This window comes from Numida meleagris, chromosome 10, assembly GCF_002078875.1.
Source record: "Numida meleagris isolate 19003 breed g44 Domestic line chromosome 10, NumMel1.0, whole genome shotgun sequence".
Classification (NCBI taxonomy): domain Eukaryota; kingdom Metazoa; phylum Chordata; class Aves; order Galliformes; family Numididae; genus Numida; species Numida meleagris.
In genome coordinates, this window is record NC_034418.1 from 6,184,583 (window position 1) to 6,206,347 (window position 21,765).

Here is a 21,765-nt window from a genome sequence, read left to right on the forward strand (position 1 = left end):
GGTTTCACAGTATCATTATTAATGGACTGAATTTCAAATAAATTCAAATTTGATTAATATTTAGCAACCTGAAGTTTGTGAACGTCAGTTCTGGTGTGCCTGCTGTAAATGGCGTGTGTGTGTTCAGAAATGTTTCTGTCTCCAAATTCGCTTTAATAGAAAAGCACTAAAAATAAATAAATGCAATGGCAACACTTTGCCAAACTGTGGTCCAGACAAAATCCTTTTCCCCTTTTCATTCACCTCTAATTACCGCTGAAAGCTCCTCCGATAACAGCTTTTGCAAGGCTTTCGTCTCGGCATTTGTGTGGCTCTCTGAAGCTGTTGATTGGAGGAGAACCACAATGGGGAAAAGAAAGTCAGGGCCCAGCGTATGACAGGAGTAATGGTTTTGCTTTGTACATCTGTCAACTAATGCTTAACTAATGCAGAATTACTGTCAGACTCCTGCGGAGCTCACTTTCCTCTCCACCTGAATGCGTAATGACTTCGTGGCAAGGAATTCAAAACCAATGCAAAATGGCTGGACATTTAGGAAAAATTAGGAGGGCAGCAGAAGCTTGCCCTGGCTGCTGACTTCTTGCAGAGCTGCTGCTGTGCTGGGTGGCTCTGGGCACCCTGTGCCCATTGGGTACCACCTGCACCAATGCCCCGGAGATGCTGATGTGGCCAGGAGCTGTTTCCCTCCAGGGGCACCTCCATCCCCAGCGCCCAGTCCCTGGCTGGCATCGCTGCATCCCAGAGCAGTGCTGTTGTGTGGGGACCCAGCACCACAGCGATGCTTCACCCTGGAGAGAACAGCAGTCCCCACTGGGTGCTCATGGCTCAGTTTGCAAACCCCTCTGGAAGTGTGTGGGAGGAAATTTATTTTCTAAATGTTCTTCATTACTGACTAATGGGGATGTGAACGAATGGGGAGCTCAGTGAGGGGGGGGTGGCCGGGCAGGAGCGCTCTGCTGCTGGGAGGGTTCGCTATGGGCGGCTCCAGGAGAGCCGGTGCCTCCCAGAGTGTCTGCTGGGAATGGTGAGCTACAGGTCGGTGGAGTGGGTAACATCTGCTTGTGGGGGTGATGTGCTGCTCCCCCATGTTCCCTTGGAGGGGTACTGCTGGCAGATGGATGTATGAGTTCTCCGTGCTCACCCGGCCTGCGTGAGCTACCATCATCCTGGGCTGGTCTTTGTGGGCAGTGAGGGAACCGTGGTGGCTGGGAGCCTGCCCTGGTGGCAGCAGCCACCAGCCAAGGCTGGTTGTGTTTTGTGCAGGCACTGCTGGGATTAGGGGTGGTTGTTCTTCCAGATGTCCTGTCACTTGCACCGAAACGATCTCAGGTTGTGCATCCAGCTGCCTCACCTCAGCAGCACAATGGCATCAACCTCCATGCTTTGGGGAGGAGCTCAGATGTGCGTGAGAAAACACTGGGTGGAGGGGAGCGTTTCCACAATTGCTGCTGGCAAAGTTGGGCACCACCTTGTTCCAGGCTGTACATCCACCTGATGCTGCAGTGATGTTTGACTGAGGGGAGAGGGCTGGGCCAGGATGTCTGCTGGAGTGGGTGACTGTGAGCTGCTGGGCACTGAGGAGAGTGCCCTGCCATGTGCGAAGTGCGTGGTGACTGCTGCCAAGAGTGTTCTGCGTTTTTTCTTATTTTACCTCCATGAACTACTTTTCATCTAGCAGGAAGCATTCAGGAAAATATTTGTGTTGGAAGATTTGAAATCTAATGTAGTCTTCTGGTACAGCCGCCAGGGAAAATACTGTCCCACATACAAATGTGGAGAGAAGCTTTAAAAACAGCAGTGTCAGAGGTGACCAGTGTTTTGTCTTTGAAATATTGCATGAAATGTATATTTGAAAACGAAAACATGAGCTGAGATCACAGAGTGAAGTTGAAGCTGCAAGGGTGGGAGCTGGGGAGAAAGAAATAACTGGGCACCAGAGCTTGGTGTTTCTGCACTCTCTTTGCTGAGATAATGCAAATGATGAGTAATTCAAACAATTAGCTTAATGTAGGGTTGCACTTTTTTTTTTTTAAAAAAAAAGAGATTGGAAAGCTGTTTCTGAAAGTCTGTCTTTCAAGAGTATGTCACATACGGTGTCTACACAGTGAGCCTTGAGCCTGGTGTTGGGCAGCCTGGACTGCAAAGCTGACCTTGCTGCGTTTCTGTAGTGGCAAATTGCAAAGCTGTTAATTTGCCATGCACTCCTGGTTTGCTTCTCCCCACTGTCTCTAATTACAACCTTGGGAAGTTCTCCCGGCAAGGGCTGTGCTGAGGGGCTCTGGCACCTCCAGCTGCTGCAGGGCAGTATGGCTGGGGCACAGGGAGCACTTTGCGTTGGGCTGGGTGGAGCTGTGCATCCACACTCTGTCTGCCCTGCTACTGCTGTGGGTCATGCTTAAATTGGGAACGGGGAAGGAAAAAAGAATTGTAGAAGCCAGGGATCACCAAAGTCTGTTAGGCAGGTGTGCTGTGAATCCATAAATGCCCTCCAGTCTGATTCAGCTGCTACAAGTAAGGAGGTTTGCCACCCTGCTCCCTGTGCCTTACCAGATGCCCTGTAGCCTGGCACACCTTTGCCCCACAGGGAATTCTTGGCTTCATGGAGGTGACCCAGCCTGCTTTGGGAGATATTCCCAGTATGGTTACGCTTCCAAAGAACTCCTGGCACTCAGCTACTTAAATCCAGTGGTCCAGAGCTCCAGATCCTTGTAAACTGCCAGATCACCAGTGAAGAGGTGCTTTTTCCCAACTGGAGCAGCTCATCAGCCAGACTGGAGCAAGTTCTCTTTGGGCATTGCTCCTGGAGCAAAGACATTTCTGTCTGCATTAGGCCCTGGAGACAACTGCGCCGATGCTGCTGTGACACATGTGCCTCCAGCTGTGGTCAGCATGGCCAGAGGGGTCTGGTCCCTGGAGCTTCTGTATTGGTGCTGCACCATCACATATGGGTGCCACCAGGGTTCCCTGCAGCCTCTTTGTTTGTCCCCTGCCAGCCATTGCTCTCTTTTGTTATATTTCACATGTGGTTTGTCCCATCTGTTATCTTTTTTGCATCCTCCTTTAGAAGGGAGGTTTCATGTGGGCCCGCTGGATGATTCCAGCAGATCTAAAAAGTCAGCTGTCCCTCTCCTTGATATGGCACCGTCTGCAGAAATCAGAGCATGAACACAGAGCTAGAAAGGGCAGTGACAAGAGCAGAAGAAAGCAGTGTGCCTGTGAGAAGGATATGAAGAGAAAAAGAGAGTCTCTTCTTTGATGTATTTGTTTCCTCTTATTAGTATCCATCTAGTGGTGCTCAGGCTGAGACAGCTGACCTGTCCAAAAGTTAGTGATCCACACACAATCCACTCCCAATAGTGCCGAAGTACAGACATCACAGGACAAAAATAGCAGCAGTTGAGATGAAGGAGGAAGCCATGGGCTGCCAGATATGAGTGGGAATAACCTAAGTTCACCCAAGTGGCAGAGGTACTGTCTTAGTTTGCGGAGTGTGAGGGGAAAAACGTCTTAACAATCTTGTCCTCCTGCCTATGCGCACATCTCCACTATTTTCTGTACCGTGCTGATAAAGACTGCCCGCGCTTGAAAGGGCCTGGCAGGCTTGAGGTCAGCTGCAGACGATCTCTCTAATTGCATGGGTCTGGCTGACCTCCGCATTGCAGGGTGAGTAGGGACCGCAGCAGACAGAGGACAAGGGAAGAGGCAGAGGAAATGTTCCTGCTGTGATGGCGGCCAGCTTAAAACTTGATTCGGATTGCTCCCCAGAGACGGTGCCCGTGCTGAGTGCAGCTCTGTTGGAAGGAGACAAGAAGACATTTTGCCCAGACAGTAAGTCAATATCAGCACTTGTAGGTATCACTTCACAATAATGCTTTTTGACAAACTGCTGTCAGTGCTCTGGAAACTTGTATCAAGAAGGCAGAAAATGAAAACTTGGGGCAAGCTGTTGTTGCCACTGCTTCTGGTAGTCTCCCAGCTTGTGCTGTCTTCTGACTGGTTGTATGTGTTCCTGAGGAGAAGAGGTTCAAATAGATGAGCAGTGGAAACATATGCCGCTGGCTCTTAAAACTGTGGAAAAGAGTATCACAGAGAGTAAGTACTTATAACCACAAATCAGTTCTGTAAAGAGAAAATATGCTTTAAGTGTAATTGTGAGGAGAAATCACGGCCTGTGTCCAACAGGTTTGTGCCTACAGTAGTCCATGGACTGTGTGGCCAAGAAGCAGCATGCCATGCCAAGAGCCATGATTACATCATACCCTCTCCAGCAGCAGGACTGTAGTAGTGGCCTTGTCACCTCTTTGGCAAGGCTGGGAGTTCCAGCCGTCAGGGAGTGCTCCGCGTTCACTATGTTTCACCGGGCTGCAATGCACTTTGAAGTGTGTATGGACTCTCCTCTCAGCTTCCCTATTAAGTTCTTGCCCTGGCAACAGAAAAGGTAAACACACTCCTTCCATGTGTGGAGGAGCCAAGTGCCCACAGCTGCCATTGACCTTCATGGAAGCTGTGGATACTCAACTCATTTGGGATGATCCTCACGGAAGTGCAGACCAATTTGTACTGCGTAGGAGAGGTACTGTACTGTGGCTTCCAAATGCAGTGCAGAAAATGAGGCTGCTTGCACAGAGGGGGCTTTATCAGCACTGTTGCAGATGTGTTCCATTGGCCAGTCACCAGCAGCATGTGCAATGCTCCCACATCTCAGGATCCATGTGCTTCTTGATCCCTCCAGGAGCTTTGCTGTTGGCCACGTGTGAGTGGCAAAGCAGAGCTTGCAGCTGGACGCAGTGTGGTGGGAACGGCTGCAGGGGACAGCAGGGGAACACCGCTTGTCCCAGGTGGGCTCTGGACCCATCCCTGGTGAAGCCACCCAGGCAGCATGGGAACCTGCTGGCACTAAATGCTGCAGAATGAGTATCTTGAAACTCTCTGAAATGGGCTGCTTGGCCTGGAAGCTCTGAGTGGATTATCCACTTGAAACTCATGCAGTTGCTGATGAACTTTGACACAAAAGGATTTGGGAAGCTTTAGGACCAGATAAACACAGGAGTGTGGATGTGGAAGGGATTTCAGGAGTGGCTCAGTCCCTCTCCTGCTATGAAATGGGATTGTCATATCCAGACATTTGCTAGCTCTTTGCTCAACTGATAGAGCAGAAGTGAGACCTTTGGAATAAGATCCTGCCCCCATCTTGGAAATTCACCTTATTTGCAAGGCAGCTGGCTCCAGGAAGGCTCAGAATGAGAGCCACTGTGCCTCTTACTTCTGGTAAGCACAAATTGGGCCTCAGCGACCATCAGATCAAGGAGACGAAACGCAAAGGCTGTGTACAGTGACAGCTGCTGTAAGTGATGACGTTTAGTCTGTATGCAACCCTAGCTGTACTACGTTTTCCACGGGTCCATTACTTCGGGGACTTAAAAGGTTTCCAGAAAAGAATGACGACCATCTATTACTGTACGAGGCAATAACCATTCATTTTAGGATTTATATTTGTTTTGTGTACATTTGTGAATGCCTTATTTTATATAATCACAATTTACCATCTGACTTGCTTAAAAGTTATGGTGACATCAAAAGCAGTGCTACTTAATGCTAAGCGTGCTTGAAGGCTGATAGTTGCTTGCTGTTCCCAAACTGTCACTGCATTGGGGTTTGACTGCTGTTTATGCAACTGAATGACATTTGAGCACTACAAGGAAGTGGAAACCTGCATGGAACAGAGGGACAAGGCAGGTGCTAGAGATCGCCGAGCTTCCCCATGCCTGGGCTACTGTTCTGGGTGTTCTCTGTCTGGAGATCACGAACTAAACTGGTTTAAATTTGTCATTAAGGAAGGCACAGTTCTTCCTAACAGCTCGCAGCACTGTCACGTGAGCAAGTACAGTGCGGTGATCTGCTTTCCGAGGGGCTGTTGCCATGCGGTTTTGCACCGCGCCGGCGGCACAACGGCTGCTGTAATTAACGTGTCAGAGTCTGGCTTCTGGTGGGAGTGGTAATAGCATGGCTCTGGTGGAGCTCCTGCTGCCAGGCTCTCGCTGGGCTGCTGTGCTAAAGTTTCGGGCTGGATCTGTCTGGATTTTCACCTCTCTTCTTATATAGCTGTGTCTTTTCAGCACCTCCAGAACCACCCTATATGCATTTTCCACCAATGTTTTACATTTGTATTTAGTCCATCAGGATCTGCAGCACCATCACTCCCGGGACTGGTTTGTAGTGGGGCAGTAGGCAGCCAGCAGTCCGTAAAGGAGTGATGCACAAGCTGTTGTACTGTTATATTTTGCTACCTGTCATTGCAATGTCACTTTTAATGCAGGAATTATACCCCCATTGTGTGTAATTATATTTCTCCTCCCAGCCCCACTCACGGAACAATGACAAGATGGAACTGTTAATATTAAAAACGGCACATCTCCCTCAAAAAAAAGTTAGAGGTCACACCTTAATTCCTAGTGCGTGAGGGTGGTTAATGAAGAGATGATGGGACTAGAATGAGTATGGGGACAGAAATATCCTGCACAATTTCTGGTGGGATTTAATTAGAAAGGAAGTATTAATAGCATCTGCATGTGCAATGCTGTTTTGCCTTGCAATGTGAATAGCCTTACCTGGAGCCAGTCTGTTGGAAAACCCGTTGAATTTCTGTTTCCTCTTTTTTCTTTTTTTAATAAAAGAAAATAATAAGCTAAAATCAATAATAATAATACTTAATAGCAATGAACTCTGGCAGGAATCAGCCTTCTAGCAGCTCTCCTTAGAGTTTCTCTTTCAGGTCAAGATGATGCTAATTAGTGAGGCATTTTGCAAAAGTTTGTGCTCTACTTGTCCCAGTAATGAACTTCCAACCTTTAATTTTCTTAGTAGCGTAGTGGAAAAGCAACCACGGGGCTCTCACGTTGGGATTTGTGCTCACCAGGGACTGGTGCTTCCTGGCACAGCCCTGGGTTGCCCTGTGCCACCCCATCCCCACGGGCTGGGCACAGCCTGCAGAGCTCTGCGCCCCTCCAGGAACTGTGCCGAGTCTCTCTGGGACAGGGTCCTAGGCCTGGGTTCATGTTCATGGAGTGCCTCTCCTGGATGGCACAACTAGAAAATGTCCTAGTGGAAACAGAGCTTATTGTAACCACAAAGTTTCCTTCCCTTACCACTCAATGTAGACTGACTTTTAATACTCCTTTTTAATACTTTTTCCTCACAAAAGAGAAAAAGTTAATATAGTCAGTTTCCTACAACTTGATTTCAATTATGAGATCATAAAGCAATCTCTGCTTCTTAATGAATTATGAAGGCTACAGTAATTGAATTCAACGTGGCTTGCAAAATGCTTTGTTCAGATGAAAACCCCTCAGCCAGGGCCGAGTGTTTTCATTCCTGGTTACTCTGTTTGCCTTCCCACTGTGGTTTCCGTGAGCTGGGGTGCCCTGCTGTGCTGTGTTGGGCATTTGTGGACCAAGGGAGGGGACAGTGGACATCCTTCGAGGTCACACACACTGTTCCCGGTTCTTCCTCAATGAATGCTGTATGTATCCTATATTTAAAAAAAATACTTTTTTGAGCTGTCAGATCTGCCCATACACTCGTTTTTGACAAAGAACATCTGCACCCCCGGGGCCGGGATGTTCTCATTGTCCGTGCTGCTGGCTGCACCACAGGGAGGTGGAAGCCCGGAGGAGCCCAAGCATCCTTCCTTTGCAGAACCTTTTGTTCTGGAAGTGAGCCGGTGGCTGCAAGGCAAGCAGAGGGGAGGGTGTGCATCAGCTCCGCTCAGCAGCACAGGCACGTTCGGGCACTGGGGCTGCTGCTGGGGGCTGAGGATTTCCAGCGAGTGCTAGCTCCAGGCTCGCGTCGGCGCTTGGGCTCCAATTATAGTGATATCTTGCTCTCAGACAATTAAAATTTCATAATCTCTCCACGAGACGGAGTGGACAGAGTGTTATGCTGGGTCAAGAAATATCTTCTAGCTCTAGTCATTCTCCAGGAAGTTTTTGGCTCCGTGAGGAATAGTACCTGTACAGGACTTATGAAGATGGGCTGTGAAAGCACGGAACTTGCAGCTTTCCTGCAGCCATTTTTGCAAGCTATTTTATTCTACATTTGGGGGCAGGAAAATTAAGCTTTGAAATACGGGTTGTAGATAAGGCTGTAAGGAAGTTTAGGATCACAGCCTTAGGTGAAAATAAAGCTGTAATACATAAAGCATTAAAAAGGTAAGGTATAATGGCACCCTCCAAAGACATCTGAGCAGCTGCAAGGAAGCCTGTCTTATTGCTGCAATTTGAGCATGAATTACATCGTACTAGGAAGGACCTGTCTCTGATTGGAGATGTGACCATGTGGCCATTTCTGTTTTAATCAGAGGTTGCTGCATTTTTGTTAATAGTGTTATCGATTACAGCGAGCTTCCAGGCACTCTGCAGAGCCAGGGAAAGCCCCTGGAACAGAGCTGGTGTGTTTGTTCTACCATGGAGTGTGTCTTGAGGCTGGCACGAGCCTCCCTCCTGGCCAGGGCTTGCTCTGTGGAAGGGAGCTCCATGGCAGCAGTGGAAGCGTCCTCACCTGGGTGCATGGAGCTGTGGCTTTGTTGCCTGCCCACATCCCTCACCACAGCCTCACATCAGGAGCTACTGCTCTGGGAGGTGTGCCCATCTGCAGGGTGGCTCTGGGAGCACCTTGGCTGAGCAAGGCCAGTAACTCTGCGCCCGGGTGGGGGTTTGGGAACAGAAGCTGTCTCCTGCCACAGGTGCGGTGTGATGGCAGCAGTGCTGCTACCGTCTACCGGTGGGCAGCAGAAGGGGAGCAACCGCAAAGCTGCCTGCAGCTTGCGTAGCTGCATATGGAAAGGAGTGCCTCTTTAGCTAGGACAAACTGCTTAGCCAGGCCTCCCAAATCTTAAATAACAAGTGAACCACCACAGTGGGGGCTGAGTTGCTGCAAATGGTGGTTTAAAGAAGGTGATGGCATGTGTTAACATCCAAGATGTGTTTGTGGAAAGCTGAACCCGCCTGTGCAGGTGCTGCTGGCCCCAGGCAGAGGGTTATGTCTCCGGAGGCTTGGTCATTGCAGAAGGGGATGCAGCAGTGCTCCAAGGTGGCAACCAGCCTCCAGCACATCCCCAGCTCCCCACAGAGCTGGGCTCCCACAGGGCTGTGCTGGGAAGATTGCAAAGCTCTTTTTGTATATTTAATAACGAGGTGGACAATAACTCTATTTACAAGGAAATCTTCCTCTGTGGTATTGTGGTGTATACCTGTTCCAACAACCCTCTCACAAATGGGCAATTCTTGTTCTGATTTTTTTCTGGCAGGGATGTTTTGTTTTCCTGTTGGCTGATGCTGTCTGCTCAGTCTGTGGAGGATTAACCTATGTGCTGTTGCTAGGTGGCCTTAAGCAAAGAAATAACACAGATCACAGGCTCCTGCATTCCTACAGTGTGTAACTCCCTTGTTCAGCAAGATTTCTCTTTCTCTGTCCTTCTGTTTTGTGTTTATGGCTGTGGAGGTATACATATTATGAGAGGATGCACATATAATTTGCACAAGAATAATGGGTTGGAACCCTATAAAACATTGGTTATATTTGGACTTGCAACAATAAGCAAATCACTCTTTGCCAGCCTTCCACGTTTTGGTTTCTGTTGGTGTCTAAGCCTCATGCATCATTTCCGGATGTGTTTCTGCCCAGTGTGAGGTCTCAGACTCAGAAGGGTCATGCGGCTTGTCACATCCTGGAGGGACCTGCACCTGCAGCGTGTGTACCCCATCAGGTAAAGCTTGTCTGGGCTTTAAGATTTTCAAGCTTCTTTTCTTGAGAGTTCATTTCATGACATTTTCAGAAGTGTGGTTATTCAGAACTCAGTTGTACACTGGGTGATTAAATATTTTGCACCACTACCATGCTGGCTAGATAGCAACTGCCAGGTAAATCCCATCAATCTTCAAGTGTATGCAGAAACATTGCCAGCATTTGCCATCAACCATTTTCACATCCAAAGCGTATAGCCTGTAACACGTTTTGCTCATGGCATTGGAACAGACGTCTAAGGTTGATCCAGCATAGGCCTGAGCAGAGCTGGCAAGGTTCACTGTCATTTGCCCCCTTCTGCCCTGGCCCTGGGTAGGATCACGTGGACATATTGCTCCTTCCTAGCCTCCTGTGTCAGGCACGCTCATGCTGAATACGTCACTCTGCATTAATAACGTGCATTTGGCTGAAATGCCCCCAGGATTTTTTTACTCTGATGTAAAAATACATATTTCTGCAAAGCTTGTGTTCCTCCTGTCACAGTGCCTGCATGGAGCAGCATCGGCACGCAGGGCAGGGGCACAGCTGTGTGGCCAGCGCACCTCAAAGCAGCCGTGTGGGCATGGAGTGTGGCCCAGCCCCGTGGAGCTGCTGCCAGGTAGTGCCGCCATGAGCTCATGGCTTCACCAGCTTTCTTTGGAAATGTGTGGGGAACGTGTGGGTTTTGCTAACGTAGGGCGCACATGTAATGCTTGAAACGCTGAGCCCCTTTGTACTCAGAACTTGAATCAAAGCAGTGGATGCATGGCCTAGTGCAGCCCATGTGAGCTCCCTCCCACCGGCCGCAGGGCTGAGCTGCCAGCACTGTGTGCTCCTCACCCCCTGCCATGCCACTGCTTTCTCACAGCTCCTGCTGCTTCATTTTCCTCCCCTGGCTCCCGTTGCCATGACCCGCTGGGCCGGCTGCTGGCAGGAATTCATGCCCCTCTGGCTGCTCCTTGCTGCGCCGGCCCTGAAGCCCCCCCAGCACTGCCCTGGCAGGCACAAAACAGAAATGCACCAGAAGGGGCTCCAATCCCACGGCCTGTCATATTGGGATGAATTTTTCCTATCTCAAAAGGAGATGCTGCTTGGTCACGTGCTGGTCCCTAGTGGAGGTGGCTCCCAACCTGAAACTAGGACTGCCCTGGGCTTGGCCACCAACACTGGCTGGAGCCTCACTGCACCCATGCACTGGGGGTGAGTGGGATGGCCTTCAGACAGGCCCTGTGCAGCTGTGCTGTGCCATGTCAGGCCGTGCTGTGCCACGCTGGCACCTGGCAAGGACCTCCTGACAGTGCTGACCCGTGGTACCAGGGCAAGAAGGCCCCATGGCAGCCGTAGTCCCTGGAAGGCTGCTCTCAGGTTACGGGCTGCCCCAGGCTGCACTGCTGTCCCCAGAGCCACGCGCTCCAAGCGTGGAGCTCTCCTCAGCCATTTTGGTGCCTGCATGCCGCTGGGAACCACCATGCCCCAGTGCCTATGGTTTTGGGGCCTCTTTGGAGGATACAGCAGGAATTCTGGGCAGTGTAGCAAGTTAACCAAATAGAAATAGATATACAGCTGATCAGTTGTTTTAAATGACATTATGCACATTTTAAAAAATTGCACTACTTCATTTAAAAAAGTGCTTTAGGATGTAAAAAAAAAAAAAAAAAAGTAAAAATCCCTAACATAAATGTAAATGAAACCCACTCTCTTAATATCCCCTGCTACCCAGCTGACTGTAAGTCTTAATGTTGATAGATAGAAAGGGATCCTGATAAGAGTGGAATAGATACTGCCAACAAGGGGATTTTAAACAGGACGCAACGTCAGTGGGGCTGATAATAGGAAACTGTTCCATGGCCCTTCCGGAAACCCTATGGAAGAATGGAACCAAGAGAAATCTGTAGAAATGTGGTCAGATTCTATAGAAACTACTTGACAAATCTTGCTGAATTTAATAGAGAACAAGGTCTTTTCCCTGGGTTTTTGGAATCATCTGATACCATTCAATAGCAAGATAATTTTCTATTAATTCTCATAGAACTTTTTCACAAGAATAATAACTGCATGTTCTCTCAGTGCCACCTGCTCCCCACCACAAGCTCACTGCTGCTATCACACCAATTCAGAGGGGGGCCATAAATACCTTAATGTTAAAGAACTAGCTTTCTTTAAAGTGCCACTTTTGACAGTGCCTGGGGGTCTGCTGGTGCAGCTGCGGGGTGTGTTCATCAATAGCACCAAGCGGTACACTGCTCCTTTCGGCGTAATTATGGAGTGAAAGCAGACGCAGGAAAGAAGCGAGTGGAAACTATTAATTTTGTAGAATAAGACTTGATTTGTGTTTCAGTTTTCTTTTCTTTGGTGCGGAGTGAAGGGCCTGCAGGAGGAGGTGACAGCAGCAGTTTGTCCGCCCATCTCCGAGTCACTCAGTGCAGCGTGAGGCTGTGGCCTGGGCTTGGCCTTGGCCTTCCTCCTCTGGGGCAGCTGTGATGGGGCAGGAGCAGGAGGGGACACCGCTCACCCCTGGCAGGAATGGGGCTGAGCACACAGCCCAGCACTGGGAAGTGCCGTGGTATGGGGTGAGTACTGGCACCACACCGCTGTGGTTAACCACGAGCAGTTGCCCAAAGCTCTTTGGTGATGGTTTTTGCAGTGGAGATGGTATCAATGGTTAGCAGGTTTTGGTGCAGAGGATCAGCATCTTGGCTTCCTGCATGCTTTCTTAGAAAGAGGTAGTAGCTGAGAAATGCTGGCAGGATTGGAAGTATGGTCCGGGATTACTGGTTTTGTTTAGTTTATGAGGGTGCAGAGGTGGGGAGAGGTGAAGTTGAATGGCCCAAGACAGCAGAGCAGGAAGGGGCCACAGGTCTTCTCATTTCCATTGCTTCTTCCCTTTATTGTACTGGGGATTTTCCAGAGGAATGGAAGCCTTCAGAAACAGATATTTTTAGACAAGTTGTGTGTAGGAGCCCAGACCCTGGGGACAGGCTGCTGCTTGACTGCTGTTACAAGAGCGGTCCAGACCGTGGCTGCCCAGCTGGCATTCAGTGATGTTTGGTGCGGCGTTTTGGGGTGGTTTCTGTGGCTGAGGTGCTGCCCAGCCTGATTGCAGATGGGCTGAAGCTCACTCACTCTGGGGCTCTCAGCACTTTGAAACACTACTGAAGCTGCCGGCAAAGACCGGGTTGAACAGCTGTGCTTCCAAGGAGGTGCACAACCCACCTCATGCTTCTGGAGATGGCCCTGCTCTAGTGTGAACAGGACGGGCGTTAAGGAAAGCTGGTGACCTGGAGCCTTGCAGCAGGGCCAGCAGCTGCACAGAGACAGCTCGCTGCCCTGCGTGCACAGGTGCTCCAGCCATGGAAACCCAAACTGTGAAGGTATTTTCTATTCCTTTAGGAAAATCCTTTGAGAAGGACTGCAGACCGATGCCCAACTGTAATGAAGGGGACCCAGAGTAAGTAGATGATAGAGAGGGTACTTTCTCCGTGTTGTGATTAAGTATGTGAAAACAGTACTTTTTTATAATAAGTGCCGTAAGTTGTTAAGTAACATTATAATGGTGTAAGTTATCTTTGTGGGAGCATTCAAAGGCAGATGTAGAGCCTGGAAAATCCTTAGACCTAAAGACGACTTGGTCATGCAGTGCAGATCCTCTGTCTGGCTCCCACACTGCTTCCTGGGGCACTTAACTGGAAGAGGCTGCAATGAACGGTTTGCTCAGTGCGTGCTGGAAAGGGCAAAATAGCTGTTTGTGTTTGCAGGGTACTGCACGGCCTGTGTCTTTAGCCCAGTTATCAGTAATGATTGTTTTCCTGGAACTGTGCAGGGATGTGTGTGTGTGATTCCTCTACAGATGGGTATTTTGTGAGATTTGAGCTAAATTCAGCTCCGGTGTATGATAGTATTTTACAGAAAGTGTCACTAACTGCACCACTTACTCTGTCTTGATTTTAGACTATTTTTTTAAATAGAGGGAAAGATGACTGATAGAAGTAAGTGCCATACACAAGTAGATGATAGGAAAGAAATTTGAAATCACTATTGACATTAGAGATGTGTGAATGCTAACGTGGTGCACGCAGTGAATGTAATTCTGTGCACGGCCAAATACAGTTTGCAGCATAACTTTCTCTTGTTTTTCAGTGCTCTGGGATGGCAGCTCGATCCTTTTTTGCTGTAAGCTCTCAGAGCACAACATGGCACGATTGCTCTCACTGGGTCCTTCCTGCAGCCACCCTCGTGTGGAGCCTCTCCTCTCTGTGCAGCATTCCTGCCCCTGCCGCTCCCGGTGGCCTGACTTCTGGCTGTGGCAGTCTTCTGCTAGGGCTGAAACGGGGGACGCCGGTTATTTATTTATGTAAAATGTTCAGAGGCATTAACTCACAAACACCATAGAAACTGGGCTGGTATTGTAGTCGGGGCTTTTATTCAGGTTGTCTGATGCGCTGCGGATGCCGCCTGCCTTTGTGTGCTCCAATCCAATGTTTATCCCGACGATGCCTTTGTGTTCCCCATTTGACATATTTTACTGTAAATAAAGAGCGACACTGTCTTGCAGCTGTATCCACGGTGACATTTGACTCTCGACTGAATGAGTGCATTGTGCCATGTGTTTTGGAAACATTATCTCTTTTAAGAACTAATCCAGCCTTTAACAGCTTCCCGGTGCCTGCCTGCCTTTGCCATGGAGAGCTCAGGTGCTCGCCCTCCTCCGTGCAGCCTTCGCCTGCTGCCTCCTACCCCTCATGCTGCTGGGGCCTGAGCTGGGCACTGGCTCTCTCCACTCGGTCTTTTTGTCTGTGTATAGACCCTTTGATGGGATGTGCTGCAGGGCTTCTCCTGGGATGTTAGCATTTTGCCACATTTCTCATGGGCGTTATGAGCATCTCTTCTGTCTATGTGTATGATGTATTCTTTAAGGTAGATTCTGCGCTTCACGATTAAGGTGATCCCTGTGTGGCTGACTCATTGAGCATCCAGCGGATCAGTTCTTTTATGTGTTGGAAACATTTCGCTTTGACTTCAGCAAGTTTAGATCCTGGCAGGGGCCACATTTCCCGCAGCGGGCTTGGTCTCTTGGGTGCTGAACCCCAGGACCAGCAAGACTGAGGTCCCCTGTGAAAACCCCAGCTTCCAGGAAGCTTTTATTTTTGCTTTCACATAGCTGTGCTGCTTTTATGCAACTTGTAATTTCAAGCTAATTCTGACACACTTTTAAAATAGTTATGCCTATATATAGAAATGCGTATGTTTTTGCTCTCGGTGCTGAATGTCAATAAATCCATGCGCCATTGAGATGCTGGTGGTACTGCCTGCATTCCCCCACTGTAAGGCTGTGCCATCAGTTTCTGTAACACTGCCAAAGCTGAACCACCTGAGCTAATGTTCTCTCAGCCTTTAATGTAATCGCTTTGAGAAAACGTAAGCCACAGTGCAAATATTCTGGATGCTGTCCACCAGGTATGGGTGGAATTGACATCCTGAGACAGTGCCACGGCATAAGGGCTCTCCAAAGAGAAGAGGGCTAGTTTTCACTACAGCGGGGGAGAGCATCATCCTGAAAACATCATCAGGCTTTAAAACTTAGGCACACTGTGCACACACACCACATTGCAGTGGAACCCCACAAGGCTTTCAAGTGAGGAGTGTGGTACCCATAGTGCCCCAGCAACCCAGTGAGCTGCAGGGCGGAGCGTGGTTGTGTCTCAGGGAGCAGCTCCGTACTTTGTGCTTCCATTTAACTACTCAGTGTAAGGAGGAAAGGCATCTGTGAGGAAACAAGGTTGATAATGGGTTCAAAAAATATTTTTATTGCTTTCTTATATTACCATATTTAAATTAAATTATTAAATGTATTTTCATTAAATTAGCACACAGGCTGGTGTTATTTGCCTTAAATATTTTAACAAAGTCTGTGAAGTCTTCCCCTGTTATTAGTGCTCCTGAAATGTATGTGTGTTACTGATTTGAAGTTCTGGAGCTGAGAACAGTGAAGGTGGCTGCGTGCTGCACTGCCCAGGGGCTGCAGGCACAGGCTGGCTTTGCTCGAGGGCCGCAGGACCACAGGGCAAGGGAAGTGACTCGGTTCCCACATACACCTGGAGGGGCTGTGCAGAGCCCGCATGTTGTGCAGTCAGCAGCACAGCACCGGGGCATGTGTTGAAGAACAGGGGGACAGAGATGTGCTCACAGAGCAGGGACTGGAGGCAGTCTGTGTGCTTCTGGGTTTGAAGATAATGGAGAGGGATGAATTAATAATTATGTGCACGTGTGCTACACTTACAGATGGATTTACATGTCCTTCATTTTTTAAACCTCAGACCTGGTTTCCCACTCTCTTTACTTCTAACATGGTGATCTTTCTGCAGGCCCTGGCAGACAGCAGTGCTCCCAAGTGTGCTGCTGCTTGGTGATGGCCGTGAGAACGAACGTGAGCCATGTGCAGCAGAGGGGCTCGGGATGCCCTGACTGTGCCTCTTCACCATCCAGCACCTGCTCCAAACCAGGTACAGGTTCACATGTAAGCCTTCCCATTCACCCTGCAGCAAGGGAGAAGGGAGGGAAATGCTTCAGTTCATTCGTTTAATAGAAAAACATTTAGATATTTTTAGTGAATTTTAAAAAGGAAGAAGTTGTAGAAATGCCCCATTAATTGGGGCATTTAGGAAGTATTTTTAAAAACGCATAGAAAACTTGGGGGCAGAGGTCTGGATAGCAAAGTGGCTTGGGATGGCAAAGGGCTTGGGAATTACTCGCCAAGTGGAACGTGTACAACTAAGGTTGAAATCCCCTCTTTGCGTGATCGCATGGGGATTTGAATGTGGGTCTCAAAACTCCTCCGAGAGTGCCCAACCGCCGGCACATTCTGGATGAGAATCTGTCCTGCTGAAGCTGTTCTGCTTTGTAAGAATAATTAAATATTCATTGGGCCAGTGAGAGAACAGAAACAATCTGATAGCCTGGGGATTAGGGCTCTCCAATAAGACAAGGAAACAGAAGTAATTCAGTTCCTGATCCAACTCTGATGCCGAACGGATGTGAATCTAGGGTCACGCTGGCCAAATGTGCCAGTGGTTCTGGTTACTTTTTTCAGGATATAAATATCTCAAGCTTTTTTTCCTGTCACCTCTTGTTGTCTTTACAGAAACTGGTATTGCACCAGCTTTTGTACTGGTGGATTTCTTGACTAGAGTTATCCCTGTGTTTTATTGGCAACAGAATTAGGGCTGCAGGCTCTTTTAAAATCTGCCTTTCTCCTGGGTTGGCCCTCCTGGGCCCACAACTTGATGCTCAGTGCAGTGATGTAGAGGAAGTATATCTCAATTACAGGGGTGTTATAGGAAACATTTTTTACTCTATGTCCAGTCTGTGGTGGTAATCTGGAGTAATACAGTAGGAGGAAACGGTAAATCTTTATTATAACATTAATAAACCCAGTAGTTCCTGTCAAAGCTTAAGAAAGCAGCAAATCACCACTAAACATTCATTCAAATTTGATGCACTAAAAAAATCCTTCAGCTTCATATACCGAATTTCTTGATCAAATGACAAACTCATTCCTGAATTACCTGGATTCCTGTCAGTGTGAAAAAAATACATATTAAAAACAAAACCAAGAACCCGGTGCAACCCAAGAACACAGGAAGATGTTTTCCAAGCGGAAATGGTTACCAGGAAGGTGATGCCTTCATGCAGCCCCCAGGTCAGGCCTGGCGCCGCTCTGTCTGACCTGACCCCGAGCGGGTGCGTTGGAGCATTTCTGCCAGGGGCTGTTTTCACGGCATCTGCAAAAAAAAGTTCAATTCCACTGAAGACATCTTTCTGTGAGCTGCGGGGATGCACGGCCATGTGGGTGCCCTCCATGACGCAGGCCCATGGCGTGGGGTCAGGGTGCCCAGGCGGGCGGCTCCTTGCACGGGGCAGCTGGTGATGAGCAGAGCAAGTGTCTCGCTCCCAACGGCAGTAAGGATTATTTAAACCAAACAAGCCCGACGTAAGTGGGAGAAGAAAGTCACTGAGCGATTTCAACCATAACTTGGCACCCGGCGCTCTGTAGCTGAAGAAGTTCAAAGCATTTTGGATTTTTCTAGAAAAGCCCTCTCCTAGCAGCGAGGCACGGGCCATTCCAGCCCCTGCTAAGTTGAACACGTCGGGAAGGGCAAAGTAAATAAATCTTCGCCTCCCACTCCTCCCGAGGCGGCGAGAGAGGGTGCCGGAAAAAGCCCACAAACTTTTCCCGCAGCTGCCGAGCCGGTGCCGGAGCCGCGGTGCTGGGCGGGGCGGTGCGATGCGGCGCGATGCGGAGCGGTGCGGTGCGGCTCCGCGGGCGGCGGCGAGTCCGGTCCGCGGCGGCGGTCCGCGTTTTGCGGGCGGCCGCTGTATTTCCCGGGCCGTCCATGGCTCGGTGCTGTTGGCTCTCTCTCCGTCTGATCGGCGCAGGCTGCGCGGGGCTCCCTACGGGATCAGAGCGCTCCCCCGCCGGGACTCCACTCCTCACATCCTCCTGCTGGGACTCAGCTACATTTCCAGCCAAGCCTGGCTTTATTATGTGTGTCTGCACTGCAGCCCCAGCAGCAAGATCAGGAGGAGGAAAAGGAGCCAGGACAAAGAAAAGAGAGGGAGGCTGGCGAGAGCTAAAGAAAATAAAAACCCAGGGCAGCAGCGGCAGCAGCGGCAGCGATGAAGGCAGGAGCGGTGCCACCTTCCAGAGAATGACCCATGGAGGCAGCTAGCGGCCCCGGCATCGATGCGAAGGAGCGCTTACCTTGGTCCGCCGAGTGCGTGCGTGCGGGGGAAGGCGGCGGCGAGCGCGGCCGGCGGCGGGGAACCCATCCCGGCCGAGCCCCGCGCCGCGCACCCGGGGCAGCCGCGCCGCCGGCCCCGTGAGCGGCGAGCGGGGGCCGAGCCCGGGGGCGAGCGGCGGGGCGCGAGGGGGGGCCGAGCGCGGCCGGGGAGGATTTAGGGAAACCGCGGCGAGGTCGCACCCCCGGAGCGCCTCGCATTGTCGGGGCCGCCGCCGCCGCTCTTATTTTTAGACGCTCATTCTCCCCGCGCCCTCCCCCCGGCCCCGGGAGCCCCGCGCGGCTTTTTGTGCCATTCTCAAAGTGCCGAGCCGGACTGCGAGCCGCAGGGCGCCTGCAAACTTTAACGAGAACAAAAAGGCGGCGGGGGCGCGGAGGGGCTCGGCTTGTGGCGGTGCCATTTGCACATCGAAGGGAGGAGAAAAAACCAACAAAGAGGAGGAAAAAAAAAAAAAAGAAAAAGAAAAAGAAATCGCAACTGTTGCGCCTGTGATTTTTTTTGTCCCCGGGGGGAGAACCTCTAGGTGCCCGAGGGGGTGGACAGGAGTTGAACTTGCCGCATTGCAACAGGCAAAGAAGTGAGAAATCCGATAATCGATCCTGCTGCTGCCGCTGCTTCGCCTCGCACAGCCCGGCAAAGTTTCGAGGGGCAGGAGGCAGGGAGAGGCAGGGCGGGCAGGGGCCGCGGGGCCGCGAGGAGGACGCGCCGGGAGGAGGACGAGCCGCGGCGCCCGGACATGTCCAGGAGGAAGCAAGCCAAGCCCCGCTCGGTGAAAGGTAAGCGCCCGCCGCCCCGCGCCGCCGGCCGGGCACCGCCGCCGCGCCAGCCTCCGCGCGCGGCCAATCAGGGCCGGGGCCCGGCTTGGCGGGGATTGCGAATCCCCCCCGACTCGGCCGCCGCCGCGGGCTCCGCCCGGCCCGGCCCGCGCCGCCGCCCGCCCCGGCCGCGGGAGGAGGAGCGGCGCCGCCCGCGGGAAGCGGCCCCGGCCGGGCGCCGAGGGGTGGGGAGCGGCCGGGGGAGCCGCCCGCCGCCGCCGTCCATTTTGGGGGCTCCGCGCTCGGCCGCCGGGGTGGGGGCGGGACGAGGGCCGCCCGGCGGGGCAGCGGCCGCGGAGCCCTCCCGAAATGGCGGCCGGCGGTGCCCCCGGCCCCGCGGCGGAGCTCTGCGGGCATCGCGGGGGCGGGCGGGGCCGCCGGGCCCGGGGGCTGCGGGAGAGGCCGCGGTTCGGGGCGCGGAGCCGACGCGCGTCCGGCGCCGGGGAGCGGCGCTCGGCCGTCGGAGCGGGAGAAAAGTTTGGCGGCGGGGCCGGGAGCGGGACCGACGGGCGGAGGAGCGGGGCCGCGGCCGGGGCCGAGACGAGCGGCGCCTTCGGGCTGCGAACGGCAGCGCCTCGTCCCTTCCCTCCCCCGCCCGATACGTGTAACGGTGGCGAAGGAAGGGGAGAATTGAAAGCGACTTATTTATCCGAGAGCATCTGCAGGGTCGAAAACTTGCTTGGGCTGAGGGAACAATAGCCGGTTGCAGGCAGAGGTGCGCTAATAACGGCTCCGCACCGAACTTGGCGGACAGGCTCCTGCCGGGCGCGGGCGGAGCGGCGGGGCCGTGCCGAGGCTGGGGGCTGGGGGCGCGGGGAGGCCGCGGGCTGCCCGGGGGCTTTGTGCGCGAGCACAAAAGGGCGCTGCTCCCGGGGCCGCGAAGCAGAAATTCGAAAGCGTTCGGAATTAAAGAACTTGCCGGGGGACGACGGTAGCGTCCGGTTAACCGACTAGCCAAAGGAAGAACAGAACCCTTTCTCCAGGGCAATTTTATATTATTTTTGAGATACACAGTTTAGGAGATTGCGATGGAGATAGCGACGGCTTCAAATGCCCATGAAGTTTTGGTGAAGTGAGCCCTTCCCCTCACACAAAAGCTCGCTCGCTGCCCCTCTCCCGCTCGGCCGAGGCCCCGCGGCCTGCAGACAGCACGGCTGCCCCGCTCACAGCCCCCCTCGGCTCCCGGCTCCTCTCGGCGCAGGCCACGCGTTCCCCGGTCGCTCTCCGTGCCCAGGTGCCGCACGTAACGCGCAGGACGCAGCCATACGTCAGCGGAACCGTGTGGGCTCTGAAGCCGGTTAATAAACATGAACACCTCGTTACATAATGACACGAGATATTTGCATTTGTTACTCGTTTGTTTGCCGCCTCGTTACCTTTGGGCAGCGTCTCTCACCATTGATACTCTATAACGACAATTCATCCCTAGCTCCAAGATAGAGCAGGTCGCTGTTTACAAGAGCTTTTTTTTCATGAATCAAAGCAGGTAACTTGCTGGCAAGTCACAGCTGGGAAATGTTTTCCATGCAACGCAGAAATATCTAGAATGTCTTTGCCACGGGGAGCCGGGTAGAGCCTGGTTCTTAAAGGTTCTGAATATTCCTCCAGTCTCCAGGCACAACAAATGTGCTTTCAGTTCAGCCCAAACTGGCTGTAAATTACAGTCTTAGCATGAGCTGGCTAATGGGGAACCTAAGGAACAGGCTGAATCTGGGTGAAATTTTCCGTAATAGGAGGCAGCTCATATATATGTATGTGGGATGTAGAATTTCTCCCTTTTCTTGTGTTCATACATATCTTTTGCTTTTGTAAAGTCCATCATATACATTTTGTGGTCTAGGGAGCTGGCAGCCCGGTAGATTGCCACAGTACATGTTTCCATGGAAATAATTGAGATGTAATAAATAAAGGCACTCTGAGGTCACAGGTTTCCCAATTCAGCTGAGAAGAAAACAAGCATAAATTATGTGGATATATGCGTAGCATTTAGGACTTCAAATCATTTACCGGTTTTCTCTTTTCTGTGCATTTATTTCACTTTGTGTAGTAACCTTGGTATTTATTAACCACTAGTGAGGTTTGGGCATCCTTTCTCATTCAGAAAGATTACATACTGAAATAAAATCAGCGTGCGCCTCTGATGAAAGGGATTATTCTGCATGCAAAAGGCAAGTTGCCTGTGCATTAACCACGAGTGCTGTCTTTGGCATTAAAGAAGCAACCGACTCTGACAGAAGTATCAAATGCTGACAACCCTTCAGGTCCACGTAATGTAAAATTAAGCAACTGTCAAGCAGAACGGGATGCTGACAAACCTGCGGGTCATGTGGCCCTGCTCTGTGATGAGGTGTCTGGTTCAGTCTCACAGAAAGTT

The 21,765-nt window shown here is 51.1% G+C and overlaps 1 protein-coding gene across 4 annotated transcripts in view; it reads left to right on the top strand.

Moving 5' to 3' along the window:
* ZNF423 (zinc finger protein 423) overlaps positions 1-21,765 on the top strand; it is a 234,897-nt gene that overhangs the window by 19,389 nt on the left and 193,743 nt on the right. For 3 of the 4 annotated variants that reach the window (XM_021408570.1, XM_021408568.1, XM_021408572.1), the window contains exon 4: positions 16,143-16,280. In XM_021408570.1, the coding sequence (XP_021264245.1) occupies positions 16,187-16,280 (94 nt within the window). In that variant the 5' untranslated portion in view covers positions 16,143-16,186. Of the gene's footprint in view, positions 1-16,142; positions 16,281-18,677; positions 19,353-21,765 lie in introns of those variants that run through there. The other variant, XM_021408571.1, reaches the window with a different exon arrangement.